The sequence below is a fragment of the Amia ocellicauda genome, chromosome 3, assembly GCF_036373705.1.
Source record: "Amia ocellicauda isolate fAmiCal2 chromosome 3, fAmiCal2.hap1, whole genome shotgun sequence".
Taxonomy (NCBI): Eukaryota; Metazoa; Chordata; class Actinopteri; order Amiiformes; family Amiidae; genus Amia; species Amia ocellicauda.
The window spans coordinates 38,173,707-38,199,677 of NC_089852.1; the positions used below are offsets into that span (position 1 = coordinate 38,173,707).

At 42.8% G+C, this 25,971-nt stretch overlaps 2 protein-coding genes across 2 annotated transcripts in view; both read left to right on the plus strand.

Annotated features, from left to right (window-relative positions):
- p2ry6 (pyrimidinergic receptor P2Y6) overlaps nt 1–12,161 on the plus strand; it is a 12,350-nt gene extending 189 nt beyond the window's left edge. The window contains exon 2 of the mRNA XM_066699338.1: nt 8,309–12,161. Within this exon, the coding sequence (XP_066555435.1) occupies nt 8,367–9,338 (972 nt within the window). The 5' untranslated portion in view covers nt 8,309–8,366 and the 3' untranslated portion in view covers nt 9,339–12,161. The remainder of the gene's footprint in view (nt 1–8,308) is intronic.
- A 1,680-nt stretch (nt 12,162–13,841) lies between these two features.
- The window catches only part of arhgef17 (Rho guanine nucleotide exchange factor (GEF) 17), an 81,218-nt gene continuing 69,088 nt past the window's right edge, over nt 13,842–25,971 (plus strand). Inside the window, exon 1 of the mRNA XM_066699336.1 lies at nt 13,842–18,499. Within this exon, the coding sequence (XP_066555433.1) occupies nt 14,306–18,499 (4,194 nt within the window). The 5' untranslated portion in view covers nt 13,842–14,305. The remainder of the gene's footprint in view (nt 18,500–25,971) is intronic.

Consider the following 25,971-nt stretch of genomic DNA (forward strand, 5'->3'; position numbering starts at 1 on the left):
TAATAAAGTCACGGCACAAGTGTTTGAACAATGTCAAACCGCATGCCTCTACTGAAACGACCAGGCACTCTCCTTTTCAAACAGAATAAATGAAAACGGTATATTGTAACATTAGATTAGGTTGCTCTTCTTAACCTAAGCTACCCGCGTTTACACGTTATTCCTTCAGACACTAGACGGAGAACAGGTCAGGGTTGCTGTTGCTTATTTTTAGTATCAGTGGGAAAGTGATCAACTCCATGCTTTTTGCAGTTGTCTTTACCTGGTGAAATTCATTTAGGCTGGTGAATGTAATGGAAATATGTCACCCTCCATGTAATTACACAAATACAGGTTTCTGTTAATAACTGCATGCAAAACAATGCATGTTCTCATAGACAAGCAATGTAAAGGTCATGTATTTCACTTTAAAATGCTTTACGCAAAAATAAAGTGTTGCCAAGTAAATAATATTTAACTAATTGGTAGATGTGGTGTTGGTTACATTTTGAATTTCATTCGAGAGAAATGCAATGCTTTATTGCAACTGCAAATGCCTGTGTGCTAAATGTATTATAGGATTGTATTGTATGCAATCACAATTGCTGTTTATAATCAACAGTTTTGACATAAAGTACATACTGAGGCTATTAATATTGATTGATACGTTTGATAGTATAGTCCTGTTGATACAGAGCAGGATTAAAAACATCCATCATTAGAATTAATCATTAGAGACTAAAGCTGCAGAAGAACAGCCCACATCAACAATCACATTCATTTATTCTTGGCAGTTCTCATACAGAGATTTTCCCAAAAGGTGATTATATTCACCTCCCCAAAAAGCCATACGATACTAACAAACGAAATGGCCTCCTGTTTGTAGAGTTTATGCCTCAGCAAGCCCTCATGCTCTCTGCATTTGTAACCCTAGCTCATTCCCTCATCTTTAAAAGTATTTATGTGGAGACTGTCCTTCTAGTGTACTAACACATGCTTCACCTCGAATGCTTCACCATGTGTGAATACCGTGCGTCACAAATCAAGCGCTACAGGACAGCAATACCGTTGCATCTCACTTACTTTTGCTGTTAAGGTATTTTGCAAAGTGTTTCTCTCCTGTTGTCCATTGTAGTAATACTTCTTATTTTAAAAGTGTTTGCATGAGTTTGAACCCGCTGTGAAAGGTCCATCTGGGAGAGCCCTCAGCTGCTCTTTCACTCAGACAGACACTGGATCCTTGTGTTTTTTTCTCTCCTGGGCTCTATAGCTGCCCCTATCTTTGGGTTTAAGGTTTAATGTGAATAGAGAGAGTCTTCAATGTCAAACGTGTCCCCCTTGTCCACCCCCCTGCAGGGCAGTATGAATATACTTACCAATTACAGTATGCAGATCAACTGGTTCATGATTCCCCCTGACCAAACCGGATCTTCTTCAAGCTTGGATGGCAGTTTAATTAAATCAAGGCTCACATTTTGTTTTTTTCCCTGCTGTCAAGTGATGTGCAAATTGCCTGTCTATTTAATTTACTATGAAATGCGAAGGCTGCCCACAGGAAAATATGAATCACAGAGGTGGGGGATACAATAATTTTGTGATTACTTGTATATTAATGAGCATCTCAACTAATGACTGGATCATCTTTAAGGGTAGTGCTAGTGTAGGGTCCCACTAGGTGGTATATTATGAAAGAACAACATGCATTTTACTACATGCAACAACTAGTGAACAGTACAACATTAAAATAATTCATTCAGTGACTGTAATCATGGGCAGAAAAACAGCACAGATACTGGTACCTGGTTATTATCTCAATATATTTGTATGATATATGAGATAACCCAAAAGGTGGATGAATGAAAATACATACATTGAGTAATCATGGACCAGTTTACCAATGCTAAGACCTGCACTAGACTTCCATCACATTCTATCTGTACCACAGATTGTTTTTTGGTAGACTGTAGTAATTTCAGTATTTTTACATTCCTCCCATAATTTCTGAACAACAGCTTGCCAAGTCAAACTGGTAAATTTCCATGACAAAACACACATTTCTCACACTTCCAAAAGAAAGAAAGGCTAATTGCTACTTTGGTTGATCTCTACCTAGGATCAACACATTTCATTTTAATTTTCAAATGATTGGAGACAACGTGCACATTAAACCAATCAATCAACAGATTTTCAGATTTTTTTTTATTAAATTAGTCTGGTTTCAAATGTTTACTTGTCACCATCAAATATTTAAATATTTGTATCATAAATATGATGCATAATACACAAGTTCTGAGCTGTATAAACAAGAACAATATGCAATAGGATGAGCTGTAAATGCCTAAGATACACACACACACAAGCATTAGACAGAATAGGAAAATACCAGCCAGCAAATTGATTTAGTCCTCTGTCGAATGCCTTCAAAATATTTTCCTTGTAAGTCAAAACTAGAGTATGTGACAAAAGTGCAGTGAAGCTGTAAAAATGTAGCTTTATTTTTATTAAGCGTTCAATGAGATTACCCATGACTTAGCATGTCCTTTTTTGTTAGCAGTGAGAAAGGGATGGTGATTGTTGAGAAGCCCTGGAGTGTTAACGTTAGGCTCCAGGCTGGGTTTCTTGGCCACGGTTCCTGCAACCTCCAATATTGAGCTGTGAGTCTCCGCTGCTGCCAAATGCCCACTTCTTCAGCTCAAACCAATTCACTGGTTTCATGTTCATCAGTTATGTCACAACACACACTGGGTAGGCCTGGTAATTGAAAGAAGAACAAGTGAAGCATCCACATTGTGAAGCTAAAAGACCATAAATGCCATGACCTTCCACTCTAATTAACTTATTAAAATGACAGTTCTGCTAAATAGGTAGCATTCCCATTCCTCGTGATTCAGTTTTTCAAAGGTAAATAGCCATCCTTAAACATTTCCAATTTGAGATGGACGTTCAGTTACATTGCATCGAGGAATGGACAGAAACATCCTCCACAACAAAATAAGAAAATAACAAAATGTAAAGGCTAGAATAATAAAGCACGTAACTATATATATATGTGCAATATAATATTGCTAATTTTGTCTTTCAGTATAATACTTGTTTTGTTTTTAGAATGTACATACTTTATTATTTGAAAAAGTTGTGCCATTAAGAGGTACCATAAGAGACACAAATGAAAGTAATTTTCAGGTTTGTACTACATCATGCAGTGTCTGGGATGAGAAAGACAAAAGACGCAGAAACAGCTGAACCCTTTCATTCAGAATAGGAATCAGGGACTGTGGATTGTTGATCTCAGTAGAAAGTGACATACATTTCCTTTCTCAGATTCTGGCCACCTTCTTTGTAAAACCATTGAACCATTGAAAATTGAACCCTTAGATATGACACAGAGTATGGATGTCTTGCATGTTGCCCAGCTGTCAGGATATCAGATATCAAATGCTGCATCTTTGTTTTTTGTTACCTACCCTAGAGTTTTACCTGAATGTGTACAGTATTCTCTTGGTGGATTCTTCTTTCCTATCTGACTGGGTGTTTTAAAGGATAATGAAACTCTGCATGTTGTTGATTGATAAAGGGTGTAAGGGAGACAGACTTTCATTGTGAAATATCCCTTTGGCTGCAGATTAGAAGCAGGTGTTGCCTACTTCCAGGCAGAACTTTTGCTTTGCAAGCCTGTTTTGTAATCGGACATGTCTGCAGCATTAGTGTCCTTTGCCAGAATTAGCTGTAAGGTGAAGTGAAAGTTAAATGGAAGTGTAGCCCCGATGAGCAGTTACGAAATTTCAGTGTGTGTGATGCAATTTAATTCACTGTTTTGCTGTGTCAGTAACAGATGTCTTTGTGACAAACTATAGTTCCTCTTTTGTTAACCTATATCCAGTTACAAAATTGTTATCTCCATGTAACTAGTAATTATTTACAGTGCAGTTGGAGATTTCCAGTTTCTATTTTGCTATAGTTCAGCAAGTAAGAATGAACTATAATGAACGTCATAATCATAATCATATAAGTACTGTTCAATAATTAAACTCCTTCCACAAATATATACAGTATTGTAGTATTGTAAATGGTCTCAAAATCAAAGTACACAAAAACATTTTGGTTACTGTTCTGATGTTGATCACAGATCCAGATTTGTGTGTTTGTGTAATGGCAAGATACAGACAGCTTTAATCATTGGATGCCTGGGGATCAAACCATTTATTCTGAAAATGGTGCATAAATAATGGGTAAATAGTGCAATGTTTCAATTGTGAGGGTTTTATATAGTCAGCTGTCACTGTAATGTGAGAGATAGTGTACATCCAGACAGAAAAAAAACAGTTGTAGTTTTGTTTTCTGGGGTTTGAAGAAGTTGAAGAAAAAGGTGTAAAGAAAAAAAAGTCTTGGTCTGTTTTCTGTCTGCAGAGGGTTGTGTAGGCTAATAACACAGGCGTGAGGGTGATAGAAGCTCATATCTGTATTTGTCAAAAGTGAAACTATTAACATAGCATTACCGAAAAAGGAACTAGTGTACTATTTTTTAGTTTCTATTTCTTGGGATGGGGGGAAAATTGATCTACTGTTTTAAATTGTTATGTTTTCAATTCACTCTATATAACCGATTTCTTTAGTAATTACTTGGCTGTTTAGAAAACTATTTTGATGACTTGCTCACTGGTACACTATATTTAAATTCTAGTCCAATAATTATGTAGTGAACAATGCGGATGCCCAAAAATGACATCGGGTCTTCAAACCCCAAAAAATGAAAGGAGGTGTTTGAACTGGGGGATTTAACTCGGACATGCATGTGTGTCTTTTACACTGGTGTTCAGTGTCGTGTTCAACAGAAGGAGGATGAGTTCAGAGTCTGTCAACCAGCAGCTTCTACATTAGTTACCTTGTCAACTGCTACTTTGCATTTCTGCTCAACTTGTACCAGTTTGGGGACTGTTCCACTCTGATCCGCCACCTCACAGCGGACATAAAGCCAGCATTGTTCAGTATCTCAGATTTATTCACAGACGTTCATTCAGTGAAATTGTTTTTGAGAAGGGGGTTGCTGTGCTGGTGGGTGTTGGGAAATGTAGAATGTGCCTGTGGTTGTAAAACACCAGGCACACCTACTTAACATAGCATTTTGAATGGCATAGCACCCCCTCCCTGGCCCCTACCAGCTACCCATTAATGTTGTTTAGGATGATGTTAGAAATCCTTTATGAGTTAATTTTTCATGATTTATTGTTAAGGTAACAGTTCCAAAGGGGATTGGTGTTACCATTAGGATGACATTTAATTTACTTTACATCCCTTTTGGAGTAATCTTGATTTTGGGGTTTAGATAACATTGGATAGCATTGAGATTAAGGTTGAGGTTAATGCAATGATAGGGTTGGGGTTAGAGCGCCCATGATACGTAGAGTAAGACTAACATTAGGGTTATGCTTTGCCCTGGTTTGTCAGAACGCATGCAGGGCATTGTTTGGTTTTGCCACCAAGAAATCATTGGACTAGTGTTGAGATATAGTAGGGCTAGGGTGAGTAAAGCATTCGGTCTAGACAGCGTCCTGGACCTCATAAAGGATTACAAACTGAAGGGTAAAGTGAGGAGGTTTACTGGACTCTTTCTTTGGTTTTAGGGTTGAGTTGAAGATTTGGTTGGGGAGAGAGTTTTCATACCCACCCCATAGGCTTAGCAATACACAATATCTCTACCCAAGGTTTTGAAATGAAGCCTTGGTGAATGTGCATCTAATCGAGGTTGCAATGTAAACAAAGTCTAAACAGTGGAGATAATTAGGAGTTTAGTTCATTTATCCAGCTGGATTAAAATGATACTGTATTTTTGTGAGTCTGCTGATATAAACATTTTTATTATAGTATTCTACACACACAAATCTTTAGTACGATCTTTGTCCTTAGTTGTATTACCTTCCCTAGTTCCTTCTCAGGAACTATTCAATTTTATTTCCCACTCTTTTCACTCTCCTCCTGGTGTAAAGGACATTGCTAAAGGTGTTTGATCCGCCGGTTGGCTTATCTTTAGTGCATGATATGTGCGAATAACAGTTGAGAAGGCAGACTCTTTCACGCTGTTGCCTCCACACTAAATGAACAAAGTAATGCCAGTGTATGACGGACTTTAATTCGCGGAAGCGGAGGATAATGAATCACTCTGAAACAACGCGCCTGAAGTTGTGAGATTCATCTGATCCACACAGAGAGCAGAGATGGTGTCTGTATCTGGGAATCACAGTTCTGAGAGTTTACCTTTCTAGTCTACATTCAGGTATACTATGTCAAATTGTCTTCTTTTAGCTGATGTGGTTTGCCATATTGTAGCATAGAGTTGTGTTGTTTTAGTGTGATTTATATCTGCTTTGCTAAAATCTGTTTACTGTAAATTACAAATAACCATAGGAATTGAAAAGTTAGGTTGCTGTTTGATTTAATTATACTGAAAGTGAACTCAATTCAGGGACACCTGATGAGAACATCCTTAATCCAAGGCAGGCTTTGCTTTGTAAAGGGAGAGCAACAGGGGAGGAGAATCAGAATAAAACATATGTTACTGTTGGAGGGAATATTGTATCTCTATTTACACCTGGACACAAATTCACAGAGCCACTTCAGATTCTGAGAAATAAATAATTGCAGGAATAAATAAATACATTAACATGCAGCCTATGGAAGAAGCGTTTATTGTATTAATTTATATGTCACTGTTGGTTTCATTTTCAATGTTTAGATGTGGTTTGGCAGCGATAGAAAACATCCTGGAAATATCCCTACAGAACGGCACTATCCAGTTTTTTGAATGAATAACAAGACTGACTGGTTACATTTAGTGGGAAATACTGTATAGTTACTGGAAGGCCAGTATAATCGACTTTGCTGGGAATTCTTTGACAGTTCTTTGGTGAAGCTCCCTCTAGTGGCAGAAGTATGTTTTCTGTTAAAAAATACTGAAATATAATGTTCACATTTATCTGCACATTTAGCACACAGTTATTATTATATATTTTTTGTCAGGCGAAGGAAAGTTTTATAAAGTTCAGAATAACAGAGTGCTGAGCAGCCGAGGAGTTTAAGCTGAGTAATCGCCGGAAGGTGGTAGGTAAAAGCCACAGTTTTGAACTGGATGCGAGCTGAGGTGGGGACCCAGTCAAGGTAGGGTGGTTGCATGTGAGAATCGAGGCAGACAGACACCAGACGAGTTCTGGATTAGATGGAGCATGCTGGTAGCCAACTAGCCTGTAATGCCTTCATTTATCATACCTGCACAATTCTCAGCATTTGTGGTTAGTTTTCCACATTAATTGATGTTTGTTGTTTGCTAAATAAAGAGCTCTGAGAGACAGTAAGTTCACCCCATATCAATGTGTGGCACAGTCTTGAGCAATATTGACTGGAAGTGTCCTTGCCCTCTGATTACTTATTCCTCACAAGGTCAGATGATGATAGTGTGGGCTGCTTTTCACTGTATTAGCTAAAAGCAATCTGTCTTCTTCCTGTACATAGTCAATGCATGTTGATCTCAACTTTGTGAAAGTGAGCTGAGCGGAACAGAGCTTCTGTAAATTAGCCAAACGTCAATTTATATATTAGTTTTTTGGGGGGTTTGTTTTGTTTTGTTTACTGTATAAACTATATAAACTATACATCTATTAACTTAGAGACCTGTTATCGTTCACCTTTTCACAGCAGCACTATCAGAGAATCTGTGTAACTCACTTGCCTAGATAAATCACTGACATTTTGTGCACTGTTTTATATTAGGCTGACGTTATTCTCTTGGCTTGTCGTATCTGCTGGGTGTTCCAGACCCTGCTGGCAGGGTGCCGTTATTATTTCCTGCTTCAAGCTCTTGGGAGTCTCTTCGGGAAGCAATAATATCCATACATTTCCTGACACACTCTCTGCCATTTCCCACTTTATTCTAATTAACGGCTGTGTTTCTAATGCAAGTACGGCTTCATTATAAGTTTTGTCATGCTCAACACTTTGGGCCGGTGACCCCCTTGTGATAAATGCTCAAAACGTGCAACTTGAGAAAAGGAAATATTTGTAGAGTTAAAACAGAAACAATAACAAAAAGCTACCTCTAGCTGTTGTTTTGTGTCACTCCACAAATAGCCTTTTTCACACTGTCCTGATGATGATATGTGCCTGATCAGAACCAGCACTAGGAATTCCTGGGATAAAATTGTAGAATGACGTCCCAGAGCAATTTCGTATCATAGGAAACCTGGGATTATCATACTAAAATTGAAACTGCTGCTAATTATCAGAAACAATGTGTATTCTTTCCGTGTACATTCTCTGACCGTTTCTGTGTGTTTTGCAGGATGTAACACTCGGGAGAGTTTGTCTACGTGAAGGCAGAAGGCTGCTCACTGGTCCCTATGGAGAATGCTACCCACATCAGCAGCTTGTCCTGCACCTACAACGAGGACTTCAAGAGAATCCTCCTCCCACTGGTCTACAGCGTGGTCTTCATCCTGGGATTGCCCTTGAACTTCACGGTCATCTTACAGATCTGGCGGTCCCGGAAAGCTCTGACCCGGACCACCATCTACATGCTGAACCTGGCCACCGCAGACCTCCTGTACGTCTGTTCCCTACCGCTCCTCATCTATAACTACGCTCAGCACGACTACTGGCCCTTCGGGGACTTCACCTGCAAGTTTGTGCGCTTCCAGTTCTACAGCAACTTGCACGGCAGCATTATGTTCCTCACGTGCATCAGCTTCCAGAGGTACCTGGGCATCTGCTACCCTCTGGCCATGTGGCACAAGAAAGGGGGCCGCAAATTTGCCTGGGTGGTCTGCGGAGTGGTGTGGATGATTGTCTTCACCCTCTGCGCGCCCACGTTTGAGTTTGCCACCACGGGGACCCAGCGCAACAGGACGGTGTGCTACGACCTCAGCGAGCCGGCCCGCTCTGCCCACTACTTCCCCTACGGCATGGCCCTGACCTTCATCGGCTTCGTCATCCCCTTCCTGGCCATCATCATGTGCTACTGCTGCATGACGAGGATCCTGTGCCAGACGAGCGGCATGCACAGCCTGGTGGTGCGCGAGAAGAAGGACAAGGCCATCCGCATGATCATCATCGTGGTGGTGGTGTTTGCCATCAGCTTCTTCCCCTTCCACCTGACCAAGACCATGTACCTGATCATCCGGGCGGTAAAAGGCGTGGCCTGCGACGTGCGGGAGCGCTACTCCATCATCTACAAGTGCACACGGCCCTTCGCCAGCATGAACAGCGTCCTGGACCCCATCCTCTTCTACTTCACTCAGAAGAAGTTCCGGCAGAGCACCAAACTGCTCATGGACAAGATCAGCACCAAACGGGAGAAACTCTCGGCCAAATAATGGCGCCAAATCATGTTGGTAGTGGAGGCCGGGAACTGTGGCCAACGTCTCTCTGTAAACTCGACTTCGAAACCCTGGGCTCTTTCCAGACTCTTAATGCGGGATACCAACGCAGCTCTGGACCACAAGAACTCTTCTTTTCCACACTTACAAAAAAGACAACGGGATTGAGAGACAAGGTCATGTATAGCTCTTAAGGCTCTGTCCGGGTCTATAGTGGAAACATTACCAACCCGAGGAGAACTGAGAGCACCCAATTGGTAATTTTCATAGTACTGTCTTCATGAATGTAAGTGCATGCACGTGTTTATCTGCATACACATTTGCATGTGTTGAAGGGTCTGTTGACAGCTGAAACTGTAGATGTGAATGTCTTAATTAACTGTTTGATAGGAATAGATACTCAGCTTATGCCTAAAGTATTTCATGGTGCAGAGGAAACATAATGGAGTGTGGGAGAGGAGATATGTTACTGATTATAGCCTTTGGTATCCAAGGAGCTTGCACTTGAAATAAAAGCTGATAAAAACTGTATTTAACTGACCAAATAATCGGCGTCTGTCAGAAATCCTAAACATTTGGTTTAAAATAATATATATCTCTTCTAACGACATGCATAAGTATAGATCATATAGATATTAGCTAGTCAAGTCTTGCAAGAAAACTTTAATGAAGTTTTTCTGTCAAATAAATGTGAACTTTCATCATTTCTGTTGCATTTCCTGTAAATATGACACGCCACAATTGTTTGAGCATTTCTTTTTATATTGCAGCGAGATGAGCACCTCTCATTTACATCAGTGTTTATAGTCATCTCAGGATTGCTGGAGGGCCTCCTTTCTCACGGTATTACATAGATCATACACAACCATGTGAGCTTACAAACACAAGCAGGGCACTTGACTCATCGTGCTCATTTGAACGCTATTAAGCTCTCCAAGGATGGCATCGTTACATATAGTTAAGGATCCCAGTGATTCGGCTCCAACAGCATTGAAGATTCACCTCTTTGTGCCTCTGTGTTCAGTTCTGAATGCTTTTACACTCAGATTGTATTAGTGTCTCTAGGTGCTTGTGTCATTGTCGATCTTGAAGGAGTCCATGGTTAATATGTTTTAACCGCTTAAGCCATAGCCAAAGAACTGAACAACATTAAACATTTTACACTTATACCTTACAGTTATCTCTGAAGTTTAGAGTCAGTTGATAGTTGTCAATAATGACTTTATCGCCTTTATAATATGGAAAACAAAACACCTAGGTCAACAGACTTTATGATATCTTCCAGTCCAAATATACGTGACATGTTGACAAGTGCCAAGTTGACTTAGTTGACTTATAACAAATATTTGTATATATATATATTATTATAGTAGTCTCTGCTTTATGTTCTGTATTGTGACTCACAATGGCATTCAGAGGCAACATGCACATCTGATGAGAGGTCTCAGTGCCCAAGGGCAAGAAAACATAGAGTACTCTTATGAGATCACTGCCAATAGGTGGCATCTATTCCCTGAATAATTTAAGTACTAGTCTTTAGTATTATTATTTCTTTCTTAGCACTTGTTTTGATGATCTCTGGACTGAGGGGCAAAAGAGAAAATGTGAAATGACTTGCTTTTGTCTAGGTACTGAGTAAATAGTGCCCTGGCTCATCTGAACTGCGGTTAAGGGAGAAATGCCTTCCGTCCTCACGTGACAAATCCAGTTGCATCCTGTTGGCCTGAGTTGTCCTGTGAGCTGTGAAGATGTTAAGATGTTTAAAACACTAAAAAGTGTATCATTGTTCGAGATAAAAATGATAATATCTTTAGTATATAAAATATCAGAAAATAGTATCAACTGCTGTACTTTAATATACTATTTGAAAGATATTGCATGTGTTGCAAATATAAGTATATATTACACATCGAATTGAACAGAAATGAATGACACGTAACATACTGTCCTCATAGTAATCAGAATACTGAATGCTTTGCTGTTTTAAATATATGAATCTTTGGACATATTTTCAATCATCATCATAATAATAATAGTTTTAAATCTGGTTAGAAGGAAATTATTGATTGGGAATGCTTTTTTACTTTACCATTTACAGGGAAATGTGAACAAAAATCTAAATAAAGGTCATATGATTATATGCTAGGATTTAAGACATGTAATGTGAAAAATATTTTAGACCAGAATCATTTAGGTTTAGATAGTGATTAAGAGGCATCAGCGTTAATTTCTTATTAATTACTGAAGATATAGCTTTACCAATATGGTATTAAGTAGCAATGGCTGCCTGCAGTAAAAGGAGACAGCTTTCTGGCTAAATGTACTGGGTGCTGTTAGTTTATGTCTTATGGATTAATTTGTTTTATTTATTTTATTCTATATTCCAGTTTCATGTTTTGTTTCTTCTGAATAGGAATCAAACTTGTCATGGTTGTGTTCTGGCTCTCACATGAAGTAGAATATTGCTGGCGGCTTTAGAGCTGAAGTCTGTCACTGTCACCTGCCCTGTTGTTGGAAATTGAAATGTAATAGGGTATGAGGAATGTTACTGCCCAAGTATTGCTGCAATTAATGTTGTTTCTTACACAGATTGTTATAAAATTGTTTAAAAAATGTATTATATTTTTGTTACTTTTGTAAACGTGATACAATATAACTACAATTAGTTTCACTGAAATGTATATAGACCTGTATTTATTGTGGACAATAATAATATTTTTACCCATAACATCTCAGTGTCTTTAACAAATTTCTGTATTGAATGTACAATACTTTTGTGTGAGCTTACGAAATGTGAATAAAGTCCAAATATCGTCTTTATTGGGCTGTGTCATTTTATATGATCCATCTATCATTCCTTATCTAAACGTGAACAAATGCACACAGTTTGGATTTCACATGAAGACCGAATAAAAGCCACAGCACCTTGATTGTAATGCTACTCCTCCCCAGTGTTTATAATACACTGCGGTTTATATGTATGAATTCATTATACAAGATTTATATTAATGATCAACATTTCAATGTATAGATTCCATTAAACTGTCAACAGAAATCTGGTCATTTGATTTTCCATAAATCAGATACCTGGTTACATATGAAAGCATCCAAATGTGCCCCATAGTTCATGTGTTTAATCATCTGGGCCCAGTTGTTCAGAAGTTATTTTGTCTATCGGATTGGATCAAATCTTGAAAATGAGTTGTTCAAAAGAAAAAAAGGATTCTGAAATTGGATTAGATTAGATCACGTAATCCAGTCTTGGTTTTGATCTGGATCCAACCTTCAGTATGTGTTGTTCAAAACTATTTAGTAGGATTGGGATGCTTTTGATCCAAAACATCTGGATTATCCTGATCCCAGCAGAAGGGTGGATTCACGGTGGATTTCAGGAACAAAATGTAACAAAACTTTAAAATTGGTCAAATAATACAACATTTGTATTGTGTAATATGTATACATTTATTTATATTTTGCACTTGATTTGTTTAACCGTTACAGTGATAAAGTAGATCAAGTAGACATTAGGCTACCTATTAAGCCTTTCAGTACAGTAAAGTTAAAAAAAGAATGATTTTGTCCCCATAAAATATTCCCCAAACAGCTGTCAATATCATTCAAAAATTATACATTTAATTTTAACTGTCATTCATCACTGTATATTAATTACAAGACAATCATCAGAGATGAACCAGTCAAAAGTAGTTATTTATTTGTTGTGGGTCAGATGAGGGGTCTGACTGTTTAAAAGAAATTGAAAATGGAGGGGGATGTTTGTATTGTTTTATTGTGCTGTTTTCTGACCCCATGCTGGCTATTCTACCTGCTGTTCTTTACACAGCTAGGAGCCTACATTGTGATATGTAGTCCCATTCAGAGCACTGGTGATCCGGATTTGGTAATCTTGAAAAGTCAGTATCTGGATCAGGGTGATCCAATCCAATATTGCTTTGAATAACCGGCACGAAGGTAAAATGGATTACCTGATCCTGGATAGCAAAACATGGGATTTCCATGATTAAACTTTTTGAACAACTGGGCCCTATTTTTTTCTTAAAAACTATTTTTGGTCCTATTTCCAAATCTACCACAAGGGGGCGACAGGAGCCAGCATTTCGCCGTGGGAAAACTGCAACACCGAGAACAAAGAGCTGCTTTACAAACGCAGGCGGCTAAAATGAAGCCACAAAAGAGTCACGGTTTGCACAATTGTTAGATCATTCAAACCCATGAAGCCTGGAAATACTGAAATAACACAGCGCTAGTTAAAAAAAACATAAAACCAACAACAACAATACTAATAATACTAATGGGGATCATTATTATTGTTATGTTTGGACGATCAAATGTTAATTGTGATTAATGATGAAGCATTCAATTAATTTCCGGGACTCGATGGGTTATATTTAATGTATGTGGTCAGCAGGATCTTCCTTCAAATCCAAGAGGAACAGCTTTTTTCCCATACCTAGGGGGCTAAGACTACCCCGACTCCCTTAATCCCGCCCACCCTGGGACCCAGTGTTTGCATGTAAAAGACAAAAGTCACGGAAAACTCAATTATGTCAGCATAAAAATAATACACAAACTGGCCGAGATTAGGACACACCGAGGACGGGATGAGCCCGGCAGCGCTGGAAATGGCATTTCGACGGGGGACATGGACCTTTTCGAGAAGCAGATGGAGGGGCTGCACCGCTGAAGGAGCTGCGAGGAAAGTTTGGCCGAAGTTTGAGCCTCTGTCCGTGCACGGATAACACAGCCCAGCCGGCAGCCACGACGCCAGGTCCCGCTCAGCTCACGATGCCCCGCGTCCCGCCTCGGACTGCGCTTTAACTCGGCAGCCCGTGCGAGCGACGCTTCCCTGCGGTTTTGTGCGCGCAGGAGCGCAAATGGGGGCCTAGAGCCGCGCTGGCTGGGTTACGAGTGTCCATGCGCTAGACGCCGCGCACAGGCCCGGCAGCATGGCGGAGGAGCACCAGAGGCGAAAGCTGTACAGGAGCGTTTCTTTCAAGAGACTGGAGAGCTGGAGCGCAAATAAGAGCCGCCCGGCCGCGCAGCACCCCCAGCCCCGCCGCGCCGCCGTCCCGGGCGGCGCCCATCCCCCCTCGGCTGCAGAGCCGGCCGCGGCCAGGAGAGTCTCCAAAATCTCAGCTGCCAATGTGGCCGCCGCGCAGCTGAAGAGGAGCGCCGCTCTGCCCTCCCTCTCCATCTCGCCGTCCATCCGCCAGCTCTCCGAGAGATTCAGCACCCTCCCCGCCAGAGACTGCGCCCCGGCCCGGAGCCAAGGCAGGGCTGAGGGCTTACCTTCCCACAAGCTGCCCAGGGACGAGAGGGGACGTTTGCCGGAGCCCGAGGAGGACTTGCTAGAGCCGCCTGCGTGGAGGTGCCAGGACTCCGGGGGTGAGTCGGTGCCCGCAGGTAAGAAAGTTTCTGTACCCGCTGCCGCTGCCGCTACTTTGCTAAGGACTGCCGCCGCCGCCGCCGCCGAGGATGAGGTGTTTGTTAGTGGGGTCGCGGCGGGCAGGTCGCAGCGGGACACAGCCGAGGGCGCTCATGTCGAAATGACAAACTGGCCAAGTGTGACACAGATCCGCAAGCTGTTTGGAGACGGGCACCGAAAGCAGCACCGGTCCAGCTCGGACGCGGACGACCTGAAGTGTGCGGCTGTGCAAGCCGGCTGTGTGAGAGACAGTGCGCCCACCCCTGTGCACCAGAGACCGCCGCCCGCAGCCTCCAGAGTGGACGCCGACCATGATAGCGGCGGATCAGTGGGCTGTGTGGATGGGAAAGAAACTTTTCTAGCTGAGCCAAGTCGAGACTTGGAAATGGCTTTCAGGACTACAGCCCCCGATGAAGTGCAGCTCCCCAGCTTGCATTTGCAGGACCGGCTCCCTGATGTGTGCCGGCCGAGGAGCTCGAGTGAGAGAACAGACAATTGGACTGCAAACTCAAACAGTGACCCAAAGCCCCCTCCCCCAGCTCCCCCAGCTCCCCCACCCCGCAGCAGCTCCGTTCCCCTCTCCCTGAGAGCGCACTCGCTTTCCTTTGGTCGGCAGCACAAACAAGAGGCAAGACAGCCATCGGATAGTTTACATTCTTCGCATAGCTCTTCCAAACCACAGGCTGCCCCCTCCGCTGCTCCTGCCTGTGTTAAAGTGAGCTCCAGCGAGGAGGACGAGTCCTGCGGCAGAAGGGGCCGAGGCAGCTTCCCGGTGGCTCGCGGAAACGGCAGCAGCGCTTGCAAGAACAAGAATGGCTCCTGGGCCAGGCCCCTGGGGAGATCCTCTGGCAGTGAAGAGGATGGCCCGCTGCCAGTAGCCCACAACAGAGACAACGTGAGGCGTAGATCCCTGAGGAAGAGGGTGAAGAATGCGGTGGGGAGCCAAGACAGCGGGGAGTCTGATGACAGCTATGATGCTCCGCTGATGGAGGCCATTGAGAGGCATCAGCGGCCCTGTGACCTGGATCAGCTGGGGACGACAGATGAAGTGAAGTCCAACTACACAGCCAAGGAAGGCCATTCGTCCACTTTACCCAGTCAACCCTGGGACCGGCGCAGCTCGCCCTCTGTCGAAGGCAGTTACCTCTCACAGCGCCCTGGAGGACAGGACAGCTATAAGCGCCATTACCGAGGCACGTCTGATGGTGGGTTCAGCCCTTCCGGCACTTTCCAGGGCTCGTCAGGTGGGTCTCCCATCCCACTAGTTTCCAGGGTTTCCAAAGTCAACATCTCCTCCTTCATGCAGAGCCCCAGCGGCTCCCGAAGCAGCAGCCGCTATTCGAGCACAGAGACGCTGAAGGAGGAAGACCACCCTTCCGCCAGCTCGGGCCTGGTTGCCGCAGCGTCGTCGTCTATGCTGAGCAAGAGCTTCCACGGCAACTTCACCATGTACAGGTCGCCCAGCCTCAGCCACGCCGACTACGCCTCCAAGTCTCAGGTGCGCCCGCGGCCCAAGCTGCCTTTTGGTATCGTCAGAGTGCCCGGCGATGATGCGTCTGACAGCAGGAGCCCTTGTCCTCATGCCAGTGACAAATCTAAACACCGGATGTCCATGTCGAATCCTGACATTGCATCAGAAACGCTCACATTGCTTAGCTTTCTCAAAACGGACCTGTCAGAGCTGAGGGTTCGAAGGAAAGGGAAGGGTGAAGTCGATCACAATGAGGCTGGATGTGGCCAGCAGGCTAGTTCTCCGAGAACGTCGGGCACATCACCTGCCTACAGACTGGGTTGTAAGGCCCAGTGTTCACCTCATGGTCGCCTCTCCCTGAAAGATCTGACCGCCACATTAAGAAGAGCCAAGTCCTTTACTTATTCAGAGAAACCAGCAGGGCGGCGACAGTCAGCTGGAGGGGCAATGAAACTGAGCTCCTCTGAGCTGATGCTGGCCTGCCTGGCAGACAAGGATGCTGCTGTTTCTGACAGGGGAACAGAGAGTGATGGGGGCCAGAGGAACGAGGATTATGATGATGAGATGTCCAGTCCTCTACAGGACCAGTATATTCAAGAAGCCAGACAAGTGTTCAGAGACATCAGCCAGATGGGCGCTCAGGAGGAATATTCTTTTGGAGTGGGATATGAGGAAAGTGAAAGTTATAGAAAGAGGGAGGAAGAGGACAAAGCGGAGAGAGTTGGATCAGTTCAGAAAGAGATTGAGGATGCTTTGCTTTTGGGGGAGAAAAGAGAAAGTGAGAAGAGTTTAAGGAAGGGTGAATCAGATGAAAATATATTCTGTGAGAAATCGGTAGATGAACTGTCTGGACATGAGTCCAGTTTGACAGATGAAGGAATTGTGACAGAGCCAGAGACGGGGCCGAGTGGGGGCTCATCAAACAGGGATGTTCTGGGGCAGCCGCTGACAGTGTGGAAGCAAGCCAACAGTGGGCTTCACAAAGAGGTCCTTCCAAGTTTGCATCCTGAGAAAAACCTCCCTCCACCAGTTCCAGCTGTGAGGACAGATTATGAGGGTGTAGCGATCGGGGGAGAGACGACCTATGTTAAAAATGTAAATCAAGGACCGCTTGAAGCCCCTTCAACACCCAGTGCAATCCGAAGAAGAAGGAAGTTTTCATCTACAGGAAACAATGGCTCTGATTCCAGTAATGGCAGCAATGGCGAATCAAGTGGAGAAACCTACAGGTCTCTGAGCGACCCCATGCCACACCGGCGTTGCTCTATCCCAGAGGACGCCAAGAACTTCTCTGTGGACAGCAACCTGCTGGGCTCTCTGAGCTCCAAGAATGGCATCCCAGAATCCTCTGCCACAGATCTGTCAGAGTGCACGGGCAGCGCGGCGAGCGACCTGTCTGTGTGCAGCGATGGCCTGAAGGATTACAACACCGTCATTCAAAGCATTGTGAGGGAGCCTGGGGCCATGGATAAGCTGATCGATGAGAAAGGGAATGGAAAGGCTGTGAAAAAGAAATCCTTCAGTGATCCGAGTCGTCGAGGGGAGTCGGACACGCCTGGGTTTAAGGGCCCAAGCGAGCCCATCAACGAGATGGAGCAAGCCATCCTGCCGTCCAGCAGCGAGCCGATCCTGTCTGAGCAGCGGGATGTGCTGGGGGAACTGGAGGAGCTCTACAGGCCTGATGGGAAGCCACGCTCTCAGTCTGAGCACCTGCTGCCTTCGCATCTGGAGTCAGAAGTGTTGGAAGGGGCGCCCTGTTTCCCGTTCGACCCCAAACTGGCAGAAGTCCTGTCTCCCCGCATGGCAAGACGCAGCTCTAAGAAGCGCATCATGCGGGCCACGCATCTCGAGGGCAGGGCGCCCCCCCAGTCAACTGATACTGAACACCTGCAGCACTCCGCCAAGGCCAGGCCTGCGCCCAAGCACGTGCGTCACGTCAGTGAGCCGGCCAGCTTCGTACCCATCATCCCACCTGAAGCGCACGTTTCCCAGGGCCCCCCAGTTCACATCACTGTCCCAGAGCCCTCCAGACCATCCCACAAACCCTACCCTGTGGTCCAGGCTCCCTCGCTGGAGGATGTAACGGAGCAGTACATGTTGGCCTTGAACTCCGTCGACTCCCATCACGTCCCCCAGGAGACTTCCAGGTCGACGCCTGCCACGCCGACCACAGGGGAACTGAAGCTCCTGCGGAAACCCAGTGAAGAGGTGACCCCCGCCACTCCGAAGAGCAAACCCCAAGTGGTGAGTGAGAAGTTGTGCTTATTGCTTTGTTCCCTGAGGCAACGATGCATCTTCCTCTAATGCTTTTCATATTTTGTCTTTGTGATGTGAGGTGGAAAAGCATGGTGTGCTCAATCTAGTATCATTTCACTGCACCAGAATCATAGGAAGTAAAATGCAGGCACAATTTCATGTATTTTTGCTGCTTGAATAGAGAGAAACTTATTTTTGTTTGAAGGCTTAGGGAAAAACAACGAAAATGTGTGTTTTTCCTCTTCAAAACATAGTTTCCCCTGAATTAACCACATTTCAAGACACAAGGTCATTATTGTCAGAGTACGCACGTAAGAAGCTCAGACCCGCTTTCGTATTGAGTGTGGTCTGTTAATGTAGTGTCATTTAACCTTGGATTCCTGAGATGGATATGTATTTGTAATGTCATTAGTCTTTAGTCATGGGGCAGATAAGGAATGAGAACAAAAGCACTTTTTAATGCCCTGCACTGGGTCTGTTAGCTGGCTGTGCATGACAGCAATGAGAATGTAGTGGCTTCTAGCAGTATGAATCACTACTTTCTATCAGATGCCATCAGTTTAACTTGTTGTGACTTTAATTCTAAGAAGGCTCTGTTTTTGTTTCGTTTTCTTTGCTGCTAAGATGCCTGATCTTAGAGATGTTTTCTAAATGTTTTGCTCCCCCAAAAGCTGCATAAGTCTGGGAAAGTCAATGCAATGTGATGTGAGGTGAGGGAAACACTGATTCAAATGCAGGTTGTGTACTGCTGTGGCAGGTAGTGAGAAGATTTTTTATTCCTTTTGTTTTTTGAATAATGTGGCTGTGAATAACTTTTTTTATCAGCCTACCGTTACACTGTGCTTTATAGTCGGAGATTGAATCTGATGAGGGAGAAAATGTGTGCAGCATTTTTGATTCAACAACTATACTCTTAAAAAAAATGCTATATAACTGTAACCTGGTTCTCAGTCTTGCCAGGTAGTTGCCAATGTGGTTGGTAAGGACTGGGTTTGTCCTCTGTTTTTTGTGCACCCTGCAGTCCCTGTACATTAGAAAAGCAATGGAGGTGGTTGTCTCTGCATGATACAGCCTGTTAGCTGAAATTTTGGCTTCATAATTCATTCTCTTGATTTTTATTTGTACATTCAATGCTCTGTGGGGGGGAAGAGAGGTTTTTGATTAAGCTTCCACAGCATACCTTCTTGTAGTTCACAACATAGCCGGAGAAAGTGGAACTACAGCAGAGTTTTTAATGCTAATAGCCATCGGCATGAATCCAACCACTAATGCTATAGCACTTCATGTTTAATGTTAGCTCTAACCAACAGAGTGCTGTATATTGCCATTGTTGTGCGATAATACTGTTAATCAAATGGTGATAGCCTGCACTAAAAAAAATAATAATAATACACTAGTTATTCATTCTGTTGGGGGTGCTTGAGGTTTTGGCAATTAAGCGAAACCTGGCACGAATATTAGTCCTGCCATGGTATATTTGCTCTTATTTAAACATTTTTTGAAGTTGAGCAAACTAGTACAGTTGGTTCTGTTTCCAAGTGGAGTTGGCTCTGCGTTTCCTTTTGTAAATGGCACATCTAATTATTGTTTGCAGTAACACACCTATTTTGATTTAGTGTGAATAGTGTGAACAGACAAGGTGCAGCCTTATCGCTCCGGCTGATCTCACGGCAGGCGAATATGTTACCCACTTGTGCAATAGGTGGAACTCATCGTGCTGATGCCCTCTCTCTCTCACCCACAGCTCTGGCAGACTTCTGGACTAATTGCAGGGAAGTTCTTGTTTCTTCTCATCCTCACTCAACACTGCTACATATTGACCTATCAGCAATAGTGACATGATAAGGTCTTTTCCAGGAAATTGCGTGGGATTACATTAGTTCGTAGAGAGCGGAAATGAGTTTCGGATTTTAATAAGTGTGTTCGTTTTCTCTCAATTTTGCAGTTATACAACTGGGAGTAGAAACTGATCGAATCTCCTAAAATGCAACATGGCACATGTATACAGCATGCATGCATCTACTGGGTCTTTATGTAAATCAAACAAACAAAACAAAAACCCTGCACTTCACATGAACTTTGGGATGGTTGTTAAATGTGAAGTGTAATTGCAAGTTGGCGTGCCAGTTGAAGAGCACTGTTGGGTGGTGTTGTTTAGATGTCTATTGTAACTTGTTTGGAACTGTGGCCAGGAGTTTGTGGCTGTTCTTCGGGACACTGTTTTGAGAACACGTTCACTTGGCCATGGAGAGTAAGGTAGCATGATAAGATACTTGTCACTAGATACTTTTTAGTTTCTCTTCCATATCGCCTTTTGTGTTCCACATTTCAAGCGAACAAACGGGAGGCGATAAGTAGGGATTGAGTAAGAATTCAATTAGGCTATTATTATTGTTCCTTCCCTTATTTTTATTTCTTGTTAACGATTTCTCTTGGGAATACAAAGACCCATTTTACCCTTCCACTCTAGCAAAGTCAATATGTTTTGTATAAGCACCAACTTGTTTGTGATGCATTCTGAGTATATGTATGTGTTCACTTTAGAGAGAAAAACATTATGCGGGAGGCTGTTAGGCGCCAGGCTGATTATTAGTTCACTTTGTTCAGCCTCCTCACTTAGAGATACAGTTTAGTGCCCATATGAGTGATACTACAGTGTGGGGGTGCACAGAGTTGAGGAGTGTGTCTAGGTTTGGGGTGGTCAGTACACTGGAGCACAGAGATGCCATAGTCACCGAGTATCAGAGGTCTAAGCCAGTATTGCTTACTTTTAACACACGCAAATGTGTGTGGGGGGGGAATATTTGGTGTATTTTTTAGCATAGAATGACAAGAAGGTGGTTCCCATGTCTCTGTTGTGTACACACTCGGTATGTCTTCTGTTTCCAAACGTACTAGTTATTTTGGTGTCAGTGTACTAGGGCTGTATTTTCCCAGAGTCTTTGAAGAGGGTCGAAAGTAGTATATTACTTGATCATTCACAATCAGTGTATTAGCTCGCTTGCAATCAGTTCTTGTTTTCCCTAAATCCCAGTGAAGCATGCATTTTGGATGGCACACATGTACATCACTAAAGGGGATTTAAGTCTCAGCGGTTAGTTGCGTTTCTGTGCCATGCCCGGAATTGCAACCCAGTCTGCAGATTGCATTTCTGTCCGCTGAGTATAGAGCAATTCTGAAAAGGCCTCCTTCCTGCAGCGATACACACCACCGCCCTCTTCAAGGTGAGCGCATCCGTTTAATCTCCTCTTGTAATGTGCATGTGCGTGCGTGTCAAGGTTCTTATGTGAGGCAACTTAAGTAACCATTTAATGAAGCTAGCAATGTCTGTGAAAACCTACTTAATACTTTTTATGGCCTCGACTTTCAGAAAATATTTTATGTATCAAATAGATTTCTTCCACATGGCAGCTTTCACATGTTGCTGAAACGGAAAAGCTACACCTGGTAGCTTAGCTGGCATGAACAACATTGCTTCTGTGTATTTTTTTCCCCCCCCCAGGTATGATCTCCAGGTGTCTGTCTGAGAATGTCTGTGTTGTTGAGCGTTTCGTATATATTCTGGGGCTCTGATGTCTTGTATATTTGTATTTTCCAGTGGCTGTTTCATCCAAGCACAGGGCTAAAGCTTAATATCGTGTCCTTAATTCCTCTCTCTGAGTCAAAAAACCTTTCTCCGGTTTCTGATTATGGAAGGGCTGCATAATACTGGTCTAGGCGCTGCTGTAAATCTGAGCAACACAGAAATGAGGCCAGTAGAAAACTGATATTTTTCATCAAGTTTGGGGGGAGGCAAGGTGGCTGCCATCTGTAATCTCTACTCTCTAAATATTAAGAAGCAAAGTACTTTTTAGGACTGGTAAGATAGGCAGCAGTACAACCATAAGAGAATCTTATTGGAAAAAGCTGGCTTCAGAATCGGATGTGCTTTTTTTTTTTTTTTAAATAACATTTCTATCCTGTTATAATTTCAGTGCATCTGTTTGTCTTTTTGAATGCCAATATGTTAACTAGAGACGTTTGACCGTAGCATTTGAAAACATCAAGAAGTTCTCTGTGGTTACAGTGTTGTTAATGGTACCACAGCCCTGATTGCCTACATATAATCATTTGAACCTTTTCTTATTTAACCCCAAGCAAATAGGGAATGATTCTTCTTTTTTCTTTTCCCTGTACAGGCTCCAGGGAGAACTGGAGATTATGTTTCAGGGCAAATGAACGTTACCTTTTGTGGCTAAGAGGCCCTCTGCAGCCTCCACACCAAAGAAAGTAAATCCCTGTGTATTAGAGAGCTATGACATAATTGACAAACTGGTGTTGTAATGTCCAGTAAGTCATTATATAAACCTTTTTCCATACATTTAGTCATGCCGTTTTTTTTGTTGTGTTTTTTCTTCTCTCTCTCGAAACTTTGCAGACAGTTGTTAGTGGGAAGCATAGTTTAAACATGAAGTCATCCCCTTCAGGGTGAATGAAATCTAAATCAGTCCAGAGATCAAGTATATATAATATAAAGCAATGGTGGGGGGTTGGGATTGGACTTAGCATTGTGTTCACTTCAGCAGGCAAGAGGAATGTGTTCTGTCTTCCATTCCCCGTTGCATAACTGCCGAAAAGTCCTGCTAGGACACCGGAAGGATCAGACGAATCTTCCTTCTCTTTTTTCTTTTTTCTTTTGTATGTATTACAAAGAAAAAGGAATGTGCCATATTTAAATAAGTGTTTTGCCTCACATTGTGACTCCTTTGACTCTGGCCAAGCTCACATGAGGCCACACTCTTCCTGTTGTCTGTTTTATTGTGTGTTACTGCTCAATAACAGGTTCCCTTAAAAAGATGTTACTGCTGCGGGTGAAAAGAAAGCCCAGGCTGGTCTGGGGAGAACAGAGGGCTAATGGAAGTTATCGGGACGTCAGCCGGCCCTTGAATGATTCAGTTGGCTTGCACCTGTCTCTGGTTGTTCCAGTAATTACAAGGATCATCTCAAAGGTCAAAAGTGTTTTTGATTAGTATCTACATTTTGCTTTCTTTTTAGCTTTTATTTCCATTTTTGCCCCTCAGAAACCTTTAGCAAGGAAAGCCTACTTTATCAAGGCGTTTCATTTTGGCTTTTAATTTCTTCCAGTTGTGGGAAGGTATGTTTGGGAAGTTTGAATTGCTGGCCCCATGCGTACAGTATGTGTTTTATTGCAGTAGCGGTCTCGTTAGTGGTAGCAAAATTTAGCTCGGAAACGACGTGTGCATTTCGGGCGAGTGCGTGGTCTGTTTGTCGTCAGGTTGAAGTGGGGGGGCTGATCCGAAGGGCTGGCGTGCCTGGGCTCTGCAGCCCATTGGCATGCGTTTCTTTTTTTTTTTTACTCGGAGAAGGAGGAGACATCTTGTACTGTTCCATTGATGGGATCCAGGCCGTGGAACCTGGAGACTAATTGAAAAAGCATGGCTGACCGATACGATGCCACGAGCTGCATTCTGGTGTTGTGTAAGAGCAGTAATTGTTAGTTAATTTCTGCACTTCTTTTCCCCTACAATGGTATGTGTGCTTACAAGTGATACACTATGAAAATATGCCGTTTGAAAATCGGCACTGTGATGTGGGAATACCAAGAAGAGTATTTTATTGTTGTAGTAAATTTTCTCGCAAACCTGTCGGCTAATAAGATTTCCTTGTTCCAAGAGGTCGTCTTATTATTTTCAACAACTGGCTGATGATTTAACCCCAGATGTCCAGCAGTTTATAATACAATCACATTACATACTAAAACAAAATCATCTCATGGGTAACATAGCGGTCAAACACAAACCTAGATAGACTGCAGGAGGCAGAGGTAGACATCCATCCTTCACAATTACTATACAGTTGGCTTGACGGGTAGCACAGAGCAAAACACAGTGTTACAAAACGTGGTGGTCGTCTGATTTTGAAGATATTGAAGTAGCATATTTAAATATGGGCTCTCTACTAAGGTTGCTCTTTTCACTGAAAGACGTTCTGGGTGTCTCAGTCTTATAGAAACCTGCTAGACCAGTGACTTCAGGGTCAGGGAGACAATGTCCCACTGCAGAGAGATGAACAATGAGAGTTTGTAAAGCAGTGTCTCGCATTGATTTTTGCTGCCAACTAATCTTTCGTTTAATTCCTCGACCAAAGAAGCTCCAAGACTATTCTTTCATCTACTGCGAATGCTCCAGACAAAGATTTGAACCTGGCTTTTGTGAAGCAGGCACAGAAATTAATTGCATCCAAAAGTAATCGCTCATTGTTTGGAGGGCAGACAGTTGGCACAAGGTCTGTGCTGTATTTTATTATTTTTTTTCTTCCGTTTTTTTCTCTCCTTTGTTTCTTATCCTTCGCCTGACATATTCTTCCTTAACTGGTATTGGAATGTCCTCCTGTTGCTGTAGAAAAGTTTGGGGAAAACAGTTACTGGAACAAACACCCAGCTTCTTAAACAGTGATTAAGGCTCTTTAATGGGTTGATTTGTATTTGATGTCACTGGTTTTCACTACCTTTCTTGTTGGCCATATTCAATAATCTCAATAAGGCAATGAAATTCAAGAACATAGAAGGACAAGGACACCCAAAGTTCTACATTCCTCAGTAGATGAATGGAATTGAACAAGAATGTCAGGTATGATTTCAACATTTTACTGAGTCTGGTTTTGGAAAGCGTTGTGTTTTGGACTAGACTGGACACCTGGCCTGAATGTCCACAGATTGTTCACTTGCAAGGTAATTTTACTGAATTAGTTTTTTTTTTGGTAGAACAAGAAAAAAAAAAAACCTGACAGATTCTTTATAACTTTGACAAAGGAAAAGCATAAACCCACAGCTTGCATGAATTAAACCTAAGAAATGAGATTTGTTTTTTTATGATTTAATGTCTTTAATCAGACCACCCAGCTAAAATGCAAATCTCTGTCAGAATGACTTATGTTCTTGTTATTCAACGCATCTCTAAGAAAGGGAGCTGGACTTTTATAACGCATGATCCTGGGAATGCTACCTGAAAAGAGCATACATTTGAAACAGCCCTGAAACCCAAAAGCATTGACATGTCTCAAGAAATAATTTAATGCATCCTGTACTTACTATGGGTTACTTTGTGTTTCAAATCACCTTGTAAAGCTGGTATGCTTGCAGAGAAAGTGACAGACTTGGCAGTGTTGTTGAAGTCTCTCAAGGTCTCTCAAGTCGGAAAGACTGAAATGGACTGGGGAGGCCAATATTAAAACAGCACTTGGCAAAAAGAACCTTCAGCAAATTTGTTTTTCTTTATATTCAGACAATATACATTTTTCTCCGCTCCAAATGGATGTGGTGCACGCATAGCATAAATAGATGACTGGAGCTCACAGTTATTCTTAGCTCATGCCTTCTCATTGCCAAGCTGTCAGAGCTGTAGATAGTGCTGTCTGCTGCCTGTATTGTGATGGACGGCTCTTTGGCCTTGAAATCTCCT